Source organism: Haliotis cracherodii, unplaced genomic scaffold (genome assembly GCF_022045235.1).
Source record: "Haliotis cracherodii isolate W230 unplaced genomic scaffold, xgHalCrac1.p SCAF_8, whole genome shotgun sequence".
Lineage (NCBI taxonomy): Eukaryota > Metazoa > Mollusca > Gastropoda > Lepetellida > Haliotidae > Haliotis > Haliotis cracherodii.
The window spans coordinates 20,475,234-20,491,630 of NW_027266341.1; the positions used below are offsets into that span (position 1 = coordinate 20,475,234).

The 16,397-nt window shown below is 43.3% G+C and overlaps 1 protein-coding gene across 3 annotated transcripts in view; it reads right to left on the reverse strand.

Annotated features, from left to right (window-relative positions):
* Nucleotides 1–1,046: 1,046 nt before the first annotated feature.
* The window catches only part of LOC139449459 (kinase D-interacting substrate of 220 kDa B-like), a 30,748-nt gene continuing 15,397 nt past the window's right edge, over nucleotides 1,047–16,397 (reverse strand). For all 3 annotated transcript variants that reach the window (XM_071230866.1, XM_071230867.1, XM_071230868.1), the window contains exons 13-24: nucleotides 14,485–14,662; nucleotides 13,480–13,641; nucleotides 12,599–12,778; nucleotides 11,565–11,733; nucleotides 9,862–10,010; nucleotides 8,979–9,235; nucleotides 7,866–8,303; nucleotides 7,305–7,515; nucleotides 6,760–6,922; nucleotides 5,181–5,368; nucleotides 4,349–4,674; nucleotides 1,047–3,571 (exon numbers count right to left, since the gene is read on the reverse strand). In XM_071230866.1, coding sequence (XP_071086967.1) covers nucleotides 2,225–3,571; nucleotides 4,349–4,674; nucleotides 5,181–5,368; nucleotides 6,760–6,922; nucleotides 7,305–7,515; nucleotides 7,866–8,303; nucleotides 8,979–9,235; nucleotides 9,862–10,010; nucleotides 11,565–11,733; nucleotides 12,599–12,778; nucleotides 13,480–13,641; nucleotides 14,485–14,662 — 3,768 coding nt within the window. In that variant the 3' untranslated portion in view covers nucleotides 1,047–2,224. The remainder of the gene's footprint in view (nucleotides 3,572–4,348; nucleotides 4,675–5,180; nucleotides 5,369–6,759; nucleotides 6,923–7,304; nucleotides 7,516–7,865; nucleotides 8,304–8,978; nucleotides 9,236–9,861; nucleotides 10,011–11,564; nucleotides 11,734–12,598; nucleotides 12,779–13,479; nucleotides 13,642–14,484; nucleotides 14,663–16,397) is intronic.

Sequence of the window (16,397 nt, forward strand, 5' to 3'; positions counted from 1 at the left end):
CAACATAATTTTTTTTAAAAATCACATTACTTGTATTTTCGTAAAATTAAGGGCAGACCCATCTATAACTGTTCTTGCCTTAAAAAGATCTGAAAATACACGACAGCAAATAACAGTTAGTCTGGTAAAATAAGAATCAATTTAAGTTTTTTTATGTAAATTTTATGAAGTTCCTTGGATATTTTCCAAACAGTGAAGACAGTGCTCTCTTTTGTTACATGACACAATGTACACAAATGGAAAGAATGGACAACAAAAGGTAGAAAAACAATCCTTTCAACAACACAACTTGGATATGTATAAGATAAAAAATCTAATTAAATGGAATTCATCTGAAAAGCATGAACAACGTGTATAAACCTATAACAATGCTTGATGCAAAATATTTAATGTCAATATATTATCATGATTATTACTAGACATGATAGAGACAAAAAATTACTAACAACAATCAAAATTTCTTTGAATTTTGAAACACAAAAACATTATGCAGTAAAAATTCAGACAAGTTTATGTCATAAAACAACCACTTAAATGTTAAAAGGACTGAAACATGTTGAGGCTGCATCGTTTCTGAATAAATAGAAATAAATGAACACATTTCAGTGTTAAACTGGACACTGACTGGTAAGTGCATCCCCAATACTTTGTGCTTTCTCATCTACATGCTAAGCTTCAGTGGGAAGGGGGTCAGTGGGCAGAAAGAAACAAAAATAAAAACAAAACTGCTATTGGTTGAGAATATGACTGATAATTTGTCTTTTGTGAACTTTCATCATTATTGTGCCATATTTGAAGTGCAGACGTTACTGTTATGGTGAGAGCTTTAAAAAAGATGAAAAAAACGGAATGCTTAAGATGGAAATAACAAAGCAATTGGAAGAGTAACTTCCCTTCTTTGATTTCTTTCAATAAATACTGTGAAACAAGAAATTTGTAAACATAATTTCTACAGCAGAATGATTAGCGTCCAAAACTGTCTTCCACAGGAGATATCGCCTCGGTGAGATCAATCGATATCTCCAAAGAGATATCTCTACAGTGAAATTACATCAAAATTGGTAGAGGACAAATGTGATCTTTTAAGTTGCCATGACATCACAATCAAATGACATCACTATCTCTCAACCACTGAAGCTGGATAGCTGTACTGTTTACACTCAAGAACCTGCTTTTTACTGTTACGAACTGAAAAAAGATGGAAGAAATATTTTGTATGATGAAAATAGAATCTCTCCCTCGTATCTTCCAAGCTCAAGTAAATGGAGACTTGTTGATAAAAGTAAGCCTCAGATTTTTGCAACTTTATCCAACTCTGCTTGATATATTTCATCTTGGAAGACACTCGAGTGAGTCTCTATTTATACTTAAGTGAATGGTCAGATACAGTGATTCCTCGACATAACGCTGCTTGATGTACCGCTACCCTGGATGCAGCACGAGGTAAACCTTGGCTCCCCAAAATACCTGAAGAATTTCCCTAAAGAGCGTGTTAAAGCAAATAAAGTGACAAATAAATTGATGAGATTTAATTCCCACTTGCATCCCTTCAGCGAATTCAGGTACCAACGAACAGGTGATAACAAATTAATGAACTTGGTCAATACAAATTTGAAATTTGAGATAAAACATCACTAGACATGATAATTTACTGATTAAATGTTTACGCGTGCATTTTGAATCATCGTCTACGATCAAGGTGACATAGATCTACAGCCATGTCTCATACCGCTGTAAATATAACGTTATATTCACTACCATCATTACGTAATGTGTTGATCATCAGCAATGAATATCTGTATCACACTCTTTCCTAGAACCCAGGGTCGGCATCTTGGACACCGATGACAGCGGTATATAGAGCAATCACTGTATTAAACCTTTTCATATTTTTGGACAGGACAGAAATTTAGGACCAGCAGGAGATGACAAACACAAAGCTAAATAATCCAGTACAATGCAAAAACACATTGGGACTTGAACTAAAGAAAAAGTAAGCACTAATGTAAATAGATCTTGGATAGAAGTAAACATCTGATTAAATGTTCAGTAGAATACACGGTGTAATCAGTCATGATGACAATGCAGATCTTACAGAACCATCAAGGCACTGAATCCATTAAAGATACACAAGTCATGTTTTCTTCACGAGATAATCATGATATTGGAAGTTGCTATAGGAACCTTCCTACAACTTTGTTCTCACACAAAGGATTCCTTGTTCTCATACAAAGGATTCCTTGTCCTCGTCTGGCTTTATTCTGTCCGGATGAGAGACACTTTTAACCATGCGAGCTCCAGGAGACATCTCCACAGTTACTTCCGATGGGAGAGACTCAATGCTCTTTTTCATCCTCACTTGTTCTGATGCTGGTGGGGAGGTGCGAAAATACTGAATAACACTGTCCTCGAACGACTGTTTCCTGGGTTCGAGGCTGCGTGACGCTGCTGTCGGGCTGCCCATGGTGTTGTCCGAGGAATCTTCTGATTCAATGCAGAAAGTGGCAACACGGGGCTCTGACAAGGTAGATTCTTCATAATCAGAATCAGTCGACTTTGATTTGTGCTTTGAGCTGTGACTTTGTAAGAAATTGCTCTCGTGTGGAGGACCCCCTTCAACTGATGCAGACCACGCTGTTGCACCTTCAATGACATTATCTGAAGGCATGGCGAGGAGAGGGGTCTTGTCAGATGCAGGACTGTAGCCCATAGGATGTTCCAGGACTTGAATGAATGGTTTCGCAAGCTTCTCTAAGCTGGAAGACAGTGTATTCGTGTGTCCGTGTTCATGGCGAGTTTTGTGACCATCGTCTGTATCGTCAATCACCGGATACAGCTTCTCACCACCCATGGCTCCTTCTACAGATTTATCGACAGACGACGGAGTCTCTATTGTTGCAGTGAAAGTCTGAGATGTGTCTCTCCTGGAGTTATCAATACTGTAACCACCAGACTCCTCAGACATGGATCTGTTGTACACAATCGGTCCATCATCTTCGTCATTTCTCTGGTCCATCTCATCAGCATCAGACGTCTCCTCTGTAAACTCCTCCAAAGCTTCTCTCAAGATGGCCGTCTCATAGCTCAGCTGCTGTACAATACTGTCAGTGCGCTTGAAGCGCCCCCTACGCATAATTTCCGCGTCTGTCGGAGCGTTACGATCTGGCTGTGACGTGCAGTTATCTCTGCTTCTACTAGAGGATGCAAACTTTTTACTGGGTTCCCCCAGACTTGGTGCTGAATCTATCCGGCTTGTGTGCTTGTTGCTGAAAGAACTCTTGTCTGTTCCACGGACATCATTGCTGGTGTTGCTAGAGGCTAAAGATGCTTCTGAATCTATCAAAGATAAGATGGCCACTTTGAAAAGCTGCCAATCTCCAAACTTCATCCTCATGACTTTGCCCAACTCGTCCATATCACAGTTGGCGAGGACAAGGCCACTGATGTTGTTGTCACGGATACTGTCAATGTATATCGGAAGCATCTGCTGATTGACCCCCTCCAGCTTATGGAGCAGGTTACACACAGAATCCACACTGAGCTGACTCAAACAAACATCTTTTGGAAGGTCCTGAAACACAAATGATTTGAGTTTGAGCTGACGCAGCTTTGAACAATATTTCAGTTATATCACAGCATGTCAGAATGATGCCAGATATTGTGCTGGCAAACCTAGAAAGCTAATCTGGGATTCGAACCCACGATCACAGGTACAAGGCACGCAACTGCACAGCCCCAATACACAGCGTTAGAAATTGTCACTGGTCCTATAGTCCTTGCCAAAGTGCCCAATAGTTAAGGTATCATAAGGACTAGTAGAAATTTTCCCATTTTTAAGGGTTTTGCTGTATGTTATCATTATAAGGACTAGTAGACTAAAGTGTTAGTTTCTACTGCTGAATATATTGGTATTTTCTTTATTATGAATTCATACCTAGATCCTATCAGTAAGACTTAAACATATTGATACTTGTTTGTGTAGTCTTCACTAACATCATAAAAAAACAGATGCATTATGGACAGGTAAAGGTACTGAACATACGATTGCAATACCATTGTGCAAATGTTGCAAAATTGTTGCTGTTGTGTTTTGAACCATATACCATTGAACAAGATTTTTTTCATATTAGTTACAGATTGTTTGGTGATGAAACCCTGGTCATAAGGTAGGGTAAAAGATTAAGAAGTAACATTCAGATTAATATTTTTTCTCCAAAACGTTAACTGAAGATGTTGTCATGTGAGCAACTAAGTTTGTCTCACCATCATCTAACCTATTGTCTTTAGCACACTGCCCCCCCCCCCCCCCCCCCCCCCGCTGCTGTGTTCATGGAAATACAACACTCACGTGAAAGAAGACCTGTGGCTGTGACCTCTGACCCTGCACTGGTGGAGGGGCCATCATGCCCTGACTCATCTGACTTGGATGGGCCATGTACTGCATCGGCATCATACCCTGCATCCCCATTGGTCCATACTGCATCATGTGACCAGGCATCATACCAGTGAAGGATGCAGCAGACGGAACTCTCTGCTGTAGGCCTACAAAACTCCCTCTGGTGGGCAGAGTGGCGTCACTGTCTCGCACTCCCAGCAAGGGAGCCGACGACCCAGTGGGGTACACAGGACCCAGACCAAACTCTGTCCTCTGCATGTCGGCATTGTGTTGCATCTCTGAAGAGAATGAGGGGTTTTAGTTTCCATTTTATCGTTTGTTTGTTGTTAAAATCACACTCAACAATATTCCAGATATATATGCTGACATGTAAATAGTCAAATCTGGACCAGAGAATCCAGTGATTGATATTGCGAACATCGATCTAAGCCGTCGGGGTAAGACGACATGCCATCCACCAAGCACCAAGCCTGACCACACAATCCATTTGGTCGCCTCATACATACAGCATAATATGTTGGGGATCAATGGACTAGTGGACACGCTTGCCTCGGGAAGATGGGACCAGGATTGATCTGTTCACCTCTTAACACACTTCGCCACCTTATCGGACTTCACATAGGCTGTTTGTATACAGCTGTAGAACACTGCTCAATTTGTATCATTCACCTGACGAAGGAGCAAGAAGTAGCCTGAAAACATTGTGTAAAAAGAATTCAGAATTCATCCATATATCTTGTGTTTCTATGAATCACAAACTTCTAAACACCTATCAAAGACCTACCTCTGATTAGTTTTCGAAGGTAAGGGTCAAGGTTGATTGTACAGGGGAGAAACTTCCTCAGGTCACCGACATTGAGAAGGGGGGTGTTTCCAGACTTGCTGGCCAAAAACGCCTCCATCTTGCGAACATTTCTGTCTATCTCTACAAGAGGGTCAACATCCTTGGAAGCAGGAACTCTTGGAGCAATTCTGAAAAAGAAATGTTTTCTCCTTATTCTCCAAGGTTTATGAAGTAAACGATTCTGACAAACAATTAATATGTTGTGTTTTTTTGGGTTTTTTTGTTGTTTAGCACCACACTCAGCAATATTCCAGCTGTATGACGGCGGTCTGTAAATAATCGAGTCTGAACCAGACAATCCAGTGATTGACATCCTGAGCATCGATCCACGCAATTGGGATATGATGACATCCACCAACAAGTCAGCGTGCCTGACCCCTGATCCTGTTAGTCGCCTCTTTTGACAAGCATAGTCACCTTTCATTGCAAGCATGGGTTGCTGAAGACCTATTCTACCCTAATTCTTCACGGGTCTAATATGTTGTGATTAATGATACAGTGATCCCTTTCTACAACACTAAAACAGGTCCACATAATTAATGAGCATTATAGACAATGAGCCGTTTAAGCGAGGTGGAGTTGTAGGGTGACCAACACAACAGTACATGCTCGGCCTACCTAACACGATCTATGCCACTATAGCCTCACCTGGCCTTGTGTACCTGTGATAGTGAGGACTCCTCAAACGTAGCCAAAGAATAGCTTCGGGTACCAGGAACCCTGTCTACCTCAGGGACCCCGTAGGGAGACACAGAGTTCTCGGGATCTATCATGCCCTGGGATCCCCAAAGGGAGACAAGCATGTTGTACTGAGGATCTATTCTGCCCTGGGATCCCCAAAGGGAGACAAGCATGTATACTGGGGATCTATTCTGCCCTGGGATCCCCAAAGAGTGTCAAGCATGTATACTGGGGATCTATTCTGCCCTGGCATCCCCAAAGAGTGTCAAGCATGTGTACTGGGGATCTATTCTGCCCTGGGATCCCAAACGGAGTCAAGCATGTATACTGGAGATCTATTCTGCCCTGGGATCCCCAAAGGGAGACAAGTATGTTGTATTGGGATCTATTCTGCCCTGGGATCCCCAAAGGGAGACAAGCATGTGTACTGGGGATCTATTCTGCCCTGGGATCCCCAAAGGGAGACAAGCATGTTGTACTGGGGATCTATTCTGCCCTGGGATCCCCAAAGGGAGACAAGCATGTGTACTGGAGATCTATTCTGCCCTGGGATCCCCAAAGGGGGACAAGCATGGTGTACTGGGGATCTATTCTGCCCTGACCCAGAAGGAAACACAAGTATTGTGTACTTAGGACCTACCCTGACCTGAAATCTTTACAAGCAGACTTGCAAGAGGTACTGGGGATCTATTCTGCCCTGGAATCCCAAGAGGGAGACAAACATGGTGTACTCCAGACTTATTCTGACCCAGAATACACACAGAGACAAGGATACTTAAATATATTGACCTCGAATGCTGTGGGGGCAAGCAGTAAATGAACACTAGAGAACACTGACTTTTGGTAGATGGAGTGCAGGGACTGGGATCGGTCGAGACAGTCGCTCTCTTCAAAGTAGTAGATGATCCAGGAGACACGGTATGGCCACTGCTCGATGATGTTGATCCAAGCCATCAGGCGATGCCAGTTGAAGTCGATGTTGTACGCCCGCAGGAGACGTGCTGGAGACAGAAAGTGTTACTCAGACCCAGTGGACCCCTTAACGTAGACACATAGTTTGCTTGAATGTTGTATTGTATTAAAACAAATGAATTATATTCCACTGGATTAAACTGTATTGTATTATCATATCATACTTCACAGTTTTCTATTGCATGAGTTAATATTGTAAAAAAAATGGTTGAATAGGTGTTTATCTTTGATTTCCATGTTTATCACCTGACTTATCAATTCAATCTTTGGACATGCAGTTCATTCAAGTTACCATGGTTACCAGTAGAACAAAAAACAACTCTGAGGATGCACATTAGGACCCAATCTTTCAATTCACTAACACTCCAGTTCTCTCCAGTTTTATCCTGCCAGAGCTGCTGCTTCCCATACCTGTGACAGCAACGATGTTCATCAGTCTCCGCATACTCCGCGGATTGATGTCACTGAAGTAGTCGTTCTTCACCACCTGGGAGGACAGGTCGAAGGACGATGTGTTGACTCCACCCTGGGACCCAGTCAGACTCCCGAACTTGGCCGACTTGCTTCTCTTCCTGGAATACTTGGAGGACTCACTTGATGTAGACAAGATGGACTCCTGGTGCTGAAACAGGCCCAGCATCATACAGTATACTATGTCCACACAACATCTGCAGCAAATCTCACACACTGGATTTACAAATTTCCCTTCCCATGCTATTAAACTTAGCGGATTGTTGGGTGTGTTTGTGTCTGTTGTTTGTTTGTGAATTTGGCTTCAACTAAAAATATTAATGCTTTACATATAATGGGATATCTGGGGTGGGATCCTGGGTGGATTTCCTCCTTCCCCACCCGCCTTCCCCATTGAAGTTACAAATTGCCCAAGTGGAACCCGGAACCCCTGAAGCTAATGTTACAGCTCCATAGAACTGACCTATATTTGACTGCAACTATTGTCAGCCTGCTACCAACCTTGTAAGGTTTGCCTGGAGACTCTGCTTGATTCTCTTGAGAAGAGTTGCTTGGCCCGACCGACTCCTGTCTCTGAACTCTCACACCTTGACTCTGCAGGTAAAAGGGCAGGTGTACGACGTTCCGGAGGTAATCAAACCCATTGACATTGGAGTCGAGGAACGTGGACCTCAGGTTCTGCTCAATGCCCTTGATGATGATGTGTGGGTCCACAGCAAGGATGGTGATGAAAGGAGCGTTGTCGTCAGAGAACAGAGCTTTGACTATGTCCAGGACCTGGAGGACCTTGTCCTGCTCACAGCTGTCCAGCCCGTCCACGATGACCACCAGCCGCGTCTGCTTCTGGGTGAAGATATCCATGCAGTTGACCATGCGAGACATCATGTCCACCTCCAGCTTCAGTTGCTGCATGAAGCCATCCATCTTCAGCACGTCAAGCTACACCAAGAAGGTTATAATTTCTGACCCAGCATTTTGGACAGATATATTCATACATATGTTCGTATGTTTTTGTTTGTTGTGTTAACGCCGCAGTCAGCAATATTCAAGCTATATGACAGAAAGGCTGAAAATACTCGAGTCTGTACCAGACAATCCAGTGATTGGTATGAGCATCGATTGACGCATTTGGGTTATGGTGACATGCATCAACCAAGTCATCAAGCCTGACCACCCAATCCCATTAGTCATCTCTTACGACAATCATGGGTTGCTGAAGACCAATTGTAGCCTGGATCTTTATGGGTCTCAAACATATGTAAGTGATTGCTGTTGCCATGGTTATTTGTGGAAATAACACACATCTGTGCAATATAAACTTCCACATCTGATATCTTTAATGACATTTAATCTTAAGTTATTCTTAGATTTTAATGAGTGAATGTTGTTTTATGCCATATTCAGTTTTTGAGTAAGTGAGTGAATGTTGTTTTATTCAGTAGTCAGCAACATGCAAAAAATGGTTAATAGCATGAGAACAAATCAGCAACATGGAGACCAACAGTTAACAGCATTAGTAAAGATGCACACCACCACTGTACAGTGGCTCTTTAACTGGCTCTTACGACAAGCAAGGGTTGCTGAGGACCTATTTTGACCTGAAAATACCCTTACGTTATCAGCTGCTCTGAGGACCCGCTTCTTTTGGGACACCAGTAGGGCCATCGTAGCCTGAGCAATGGTGTAGATGTTGCTGATAAGGGTGAGACCGATGATAGACACAATTGCAATGAGAACAGCATTGACAGCTGTGTTGTTGGAGATCTTGAAGACAACAATCATCGCAATACCAACGGCCACCACCAGCAGGAAGATGATGACGAAGATGAAGTTTGGGATACAACAAATGGACTTGAACCTGCCCTTAGATTCTGCAGACGACAGAGTTTGTGTAAACTTTTGACATAAAACATGTGTGACATGTTGTAGTGATGGCTCAATCTTTATGTAAAATCAAAACAATGCAAAATGGTTTGAAATAGCCTAGCAAGCAGCAAAGTCAAGACAACCAGATGTATCAAAAATTTCGTTTTCATTTTCCTCTTTTGCACATCCCTCCCCGACCCCCCCACCCCCACCCCCACCCCCCAAAAATTGAAAACATTGGTCTGCTTTCCCGCAATGTTAGCCTCAAAACTACTGTTCATGTTTTGGCTACCATATGGTTCTTATCAATCAGTGGCTAAGACATTGTTCCATTTCCAGACAGCATTTATTCATATATTATATGTACATAGAAATTTGGTCATGATTTCGATTTCAACTTAAATAATGTCATACTTGCTTACCAATAGATTCACTTTATCAGTCCAAGGCCTATATTACCAGAAATTTACCACCAATTACCAGTAAACAGAAACACTGAAGCTTATATCTATTACTTGTACCATCATGATCATGTATTCAATATGACAATTAAACAAAATCAAATCCATATAAGAATCAAATAACCAGTAACCAGAGTCTCAGTATGGATAACTCGGAGTAATTTACTTACGATCAGTTCGAGGTTTGAAGACGCGGAAAAGACGGGCTACCAAGATTCCATACTCATTCTCCACGGCCTCACACAGCGTGGCAATCATGGCTGCCAGGGACTTCTCTCCTCCCACACTCGTCAGCCTCGTACAGTCAGAAAACAGAAACCTGCATGATGGACGTGAAATGATCCAATTGAAAATTATTATCGGTGTAAGAGGATTCTCCCAATTAAGAAGCAGGGGCCTTTTAATGTGTTGACTAACATACAATGTAACAGGCAAGATCAAGTACATTACATGCCTCTGATTCTGTGTGACGAGTGCAGCATTTTCCTGCGCTATGAGTGCCACGTGGATCAGTCCTCACTATCACAGCTGTGTACCATGTGCTTTGAGGAATCTGTTTATTCACACATTTCGATAACTATTCCAAACATTGTTTACCACAAGATTTACATTTTACTCCTGAACTAAAGATTAAACAGGAATGGGGAAACAAGCAGTGCTACCCGAACTGCTACAGGAGTAATGCAAGAGGGGTTGCAATACTATTTCTAGTAACGTTGACTTCACTATTGAACAAGCAAATGTAGACAATAATGGAAACCTCCTGGCCTTACAACTTACCATAAATTAGTAAAACCTAGCCATGATCAGTGTATATGGACCATGAACAGGTACCCCGATGTTCAACGATGTAATTGATGAGTTGATGAGTGTCACTAGATACAGATAAATTGCTACTTTGTGGAGATTGGAATATTATCCAACATTAATTACAAAACTTACAAGGTTCTTATACCCACAAACATGTTAACAATCCTAAAGCCAGGCAAAGATTGTTTAGGCTTAAGGAAGACTTTGATTTAAAAGATCCCTGGAGAGATTTCAATCCATCAGAAACACCAACAGGGTTCAGACTAACAGGATTCGGACTAACAAAGTTGAGATTAACAGGATCCAGACAAAAAGAGTTCAGATTAGCAGGGTCCTGACTGACAGGGTTTGGATTAACAGGATCCAGACTAAAAGAGTTCAGATTAACAGGATATGGACTAACAGGGTTCGGATTAATTGGGAGGAGACAAATTAGAGTTTAGACTACCAAAGAAAAGACTAACAAAGTTCAGATCAACTGACGAACATGATCCAAGAAAATAAGTCCAGACAAACAGGGCTTCAGAATAACATGGTCCAGACTAGCAGGGTTCAGAATAGCATGGTCCAAACCAGCAGAGTCCAGGATAACAGGGTCTAGACTAGCAGAGTCCAGGATAACAGGGTCCAGACAAACAGGGTTCAGAATAAAATGGTCCAGACTAGCAGGGTTCGGAATAACATGGTCCAGACTGGCAGGGTCCAGGATAACAGGTTCCAGACTAGCAGGGTCCAGGATAACAGGGTCAAGACTAGCAGGGTCCAGGATTGCAGGTTCCAGACCAGCAGAGTCCAGGATAACAGGGTCCAGACAAACAGGGTTCCGAATAACATGGTCCAGACTAGCAGGTTTCGGAAAAACATGGTCCAGACTAGCAGGGTCCAGGATAACAGGTTCCAGACTAGCAGGGTCCAGGATAACATGGTCCAGACAAGCAGGGTCCAGATTAAAAGGGTACAGACAAACTTGGTAAAGAGAAACAAGCTCCATTGTACTATATTACAGAAACAGTTTCCCCTACAATGTGTACATAAACCCACAAGGTACTGCCTACAATCTTACCTGACAGAGAAGATAGAGGCAGCCAGCTTGTCCGAGGAAGAGCGTCTCTTTTGGTTACAGAACAGCATCTTAATCAACAGAGTGATGAGGTGCTGTTTCTCTCCCAGGACCTGACTCAGGCTCACAGCAAGGTTCATGTCATACCTCTGAGCACAGATGTTCAGGATACCTATGGGACAAAACACAGACTTGACATGACCATCATATTAATTTAAGCCTCACTACTAACTACACAGGGGCGGTCGGGTAGCCTAGTGGTTAAAGCATTCGCTTGTTAGCCGAAGGCCTTGGTTCGATTCCCGACATGGATACAATGTGTGAAGCCCATTTCTGGTATCCCCCGCCGTGATATTGTTGGAATATTGCTTAAAGCGACGTAAAACCATACTCACTCACTCACTAACTACACGTATACCAAATTTCATGATATTTTGAATACAAATGGCTTGGTAATGCTAATAAAGAGGTTTCTCACAAGTCGGATTCAGATAAGAATTGAACAAATTTGGGAATTCATTGAGTATCTGTAGTTCAATGTAAGCAGTTTCTGCAGGGATCACAAAGTCGTATCATTTTTAATAAAAAGTGAACAGGATTAAGTCAACAAGGTTTCATAACAATTATGATAATTAATGTGCAGCATCTCCTCAATGTCATGAACATGAGCGATTTATCTAGGATTCAAAACTTAGCGCCCTGAAGCTTGGCAGTCACATTGGGTAAAAGTAGTTACAATGCTTGAAATTTGTTCTCATTTTCTTAACACTGCATTCAATGCAGAAATTTAAAAGTAAGCCTTAAAGTCTTCGGATTGGTCAGAGAAGTCACCTCCATAACATTACTTATAACTACATAACATGATTTGGGAAATTATTAATTCCAGAATGTGACAATTGTTGCAGATGGGACCAAATACTGGCCTCTGAGGTCTAGATAAATCTGGGTGCATCTTATCGTAGAATATTTACAGTTCATTTCACAGAAAACAGAGAAGGTTGATGAACATATTGATGGAGATATTCAGGAGCACTTACCCAGAAATCCATACTCCAGTGGGAAGAGACCAAGCCCCACACCAAGGCCAACCTCGTACCTTACTGTGAGACCCAACACTTCTCCAATGATGGCGTTGATCAGGAATAGAGTGATGAATAAAACCCAGCTGAATGTGAAGGGCCCCTGGACATTCTGCATCGTGAATGACTTCATCTCACCTGGAAATCGTTGCATATGTAGAGTTGATCATGAAAAATGGCAACTTTAGAACAATAGCAATCAAACACTGCACAATTGTTGTTGTTGTTGTTGTTTTCGTACTCAGCGCCAGCTATCAATACACCTTCTTGGTCTGGATTGGTCTGGTATTTGTTCTACACAAGATAATTTCTTGCCCCGTCATCAATGTCACATACAGTCAAGTCTCGTTAATCCGACACTCGTTAATCCGACACTCGGCTTTATCCGACACAAATGATGGGAACCGATTGATTCAGAGCTATTTAGTCCCGTTAATCCGACATTCTCGTATTCCGACTCCGACACACCTTATTTGCAACAAATTACCCAAATCACTCGTTAATCAGTCTCGTTAATCCGACACAGTGATCAGCGTACTCCGTGGTCATCTGCCCGCGAGTACACAACACCGTGTTTTGACACGCACTGGCTGCAGAGATTAACTTAACAATTAACAGGAAAATGATTTTATTACAAGGTACACAGGGTTATTATTTATCATGAAGATGTCCGATTTTCGATCACAAATCACTTGATTTCGTTAATCCAACATACTCGTTAATCCGACACAATCATGTGCAACCAACGATGTCGGATTAACGAGACTTGACTGTACTTTTAACCACGATGTACCACGAAGAAGTCAACATCGGAACACCAGCACTGTTACCATGGTTACCTTTTAGTTTGCCGAGAAGGAATGACTTGCCGCTGCCCCACTTGGCGTAGAGGCCGACTGTGATGGGGGTGACGAGACCTGGTTCACTGAGAATGTCAGCCAGAGCGCTGCTGTAGATCTCGTAACCCAACAGGTTTTCAGCATCAGTTGCATTCAGATTTCCTGAAACAAGCACCCTCAAACTTAAACCTTATCCTTTTGTAGGTGTAATCTACAAACATTTCTGAATTAATGCTGTTTGAGATTCCCTGTAATATGCTTATTAATCCCTGAAGAACAGTGTTCTTTATAATCTACGCCAGGTTTTGTAAAACTCTGGGAAAGAAATGATGCAATTCACACAATCTCATTAAAATGAGATCTGTTACTCTGGTACAATATCTCGCTACATGAAGCTATGACAACCCATCAATATCAGGGAGCATCGGGTGAACCCTGAAATGAATCTGACGGCCCAATGCAAACAAACATGTACGGGTTCTTGTGGAAATCAGATATCAGCTTCTTAATCTCTTTACCAGTTAAATGAGGAAATAACAAAGAGAACTCACACAGAACAAATATTCTCTTAATAGTACATCCTTTTGGGAATGGATGCCATGGCACTCAGAAACTACCGACCAGATAAAATACCCACAACACATACAGCACATCCTTTTTATTTTCCACCCAGAACTGCCCATCTATGTTCATATTGGAGATAGAAATCGAATATCCTGCTCTGAATGGTACCAAACTTTTAGAAGCCTTGATGCTGAGTCGCTGGGTAATTTGAGATCATGAGCATTACAGACAAGGATCCTGGGGTTAGTGTAGGTTTACCCAAATGTGAGCCCTGGATATATATAGAGGACGAGTTGATACATAGTCAACCAAGTCACTGAGGGTGAACTGAACAATTTGGTAGCCTCTTATGACCAGCGTAGGTTGCTGGGATAAACTCTAACCTGGAATCCCCGGTCTATCATATTACATCTATTGATCATACACATATCATTGTCTTACTCTGTCCCAAGATCTGGGTAAGGATGCCTCGCTGGTGGTAGGTGTCCATGTTGTAAGGTGTCTCCCCGGACTTGTTAGCCCGGTACAGGAGGCGGCCATTACGGGGATTCCGCAGAAGTAGCTCAGTGATACGCTTGCTCCTTGCACGGATGGCAATGTGCAGAGCTGTGTCACCTCTCTGAAAAACATGCAAAGTCAACAACTGATTCTTTTATGGATATAGAGTGAGTGAGTGAAATTTTTACAAACCTGTAGAGGTTATGAATTCTCTGATGAAATCCTCCTTGAGGCACTTATTGCATTTTCCTTGCTCAAGAAAATCTACATGACATAGTTAAAAAAAAATGTTACCAGACAAAAAACTTCGTTTTTGTATGATATAAGACCACCCTTACGAGGCCTCACCCCCCATGGCGCCTCACGCCAGGGGGAGCAACTCTCATCCAAACCACTTTCCATATGTCAAATGCTGACGGAATGTGAGGAGGTGGGTGGCCGTGCCCCAAGGAGGATTTCATCAGAGAATTCATAACCTCTACAGGTTTGTAAAATTCTCTTTCAGATTAAATCCTCCTTGGGGCACTTATTGCATCAAGACTCCCAAAGATAATCTAGGAAGTGGCATCCGTCTGCAACAGGCGTAAATAAATACATCGTATGCGATAGCTGTAGAGTACCCTCGGACTGTTGATGCGGCCAGGTCGTCATCTAGTCGTGACTGGAGGAACTCAAGCACGGCTACAAGATCTGCAGAAAAAAGATCTGCAATCCCTCTATCGACACACCAGCGCGCATAGCAGGTCTATCTATCCTCGTACTGAACATTTATCGAATCCCTCAGCGAGGCCAGTATTGTGTCTGCAACTCATGCAGGAATACTGCTCTTCTGGATAGGAGGCCCCCTGCTTCCGGATGTTAGTCATCGCCGTTTGGTTGTCTAGACTACTTGGCCACGAAGCAGATCCGGGAAGCGTTGGAACACCAACCTGACTGCTCTCAGTTCTAGCACATTGATATGCAGTTTGATCTCCTACTGGGACCATAGTCCAGAGGCAGTGTGATCATTCAGAAAGCCTCCCCAGCCGAAGAGTGACGCGTCTATTTGATCTGTGAGAGACGGAATGGGAGTGTCGAGGGGGAGCCCCCGGGACAGATTCCGGACCTCGGTCCACCACTGAAGGTGTGTAATGAGCCACTACGGAGTCTCGAGCACAGTCTCAAGATCTTAAGAGTTCGCCCAAAGTCGACGGAGTGCCGGACCACATCCACTGTCGCCGCCATGTTGCCCAGTAACTGGTGTACGAGCAGTGTGACTTGCGCATAAGGAACTTGATATCTTGTGACAGAGATACACGTCCTCTCACCGTGTTGAAATTCGCCCCTAGGAAGACTAGATTCTGAGTAGGGCTCAGATCTGACTTCTTGAGATTGACTATCCACCCTAGAGTGATCAGAATGTCTATCACTTCTTGTGTAGCTATCTGACTCAGGGATTGCGATAGAGTTCTTAGTGACCAGTAAAGAGGTACGGATGGCAGAACAGACTCTGGCATGGGCGCAGCCACCTGAGGCAGTACCTGGACAATCCTGTCCCTCACGTGCCTCTGCACCCGGTCCGAAGCAGAGACCCGGTGCGAGGTGCCGGGGGTTCAAGGGAACACACCTGGCACTGGGCTAAGTATCCACTAGTGGAAGCCTCGGCCTCGGAAGGGACGTCTGGCTCCGCAAGGGAAAATTGTGCGTCGGTAGTGCACGGGCCGGCGCCCGCCACCCCTCCGCTGGGGAGCGACCTCGAGCAGGACCCGAAGCCCGGTCTCGGTGGGCTGCCTCGGCCGACGCTCGGCATAACACAAGGTCTCAAAGCCGCGTCCGCCGCCGACAATGGGGAAGGCTCAGCCCGTAGCTCCTGCCGG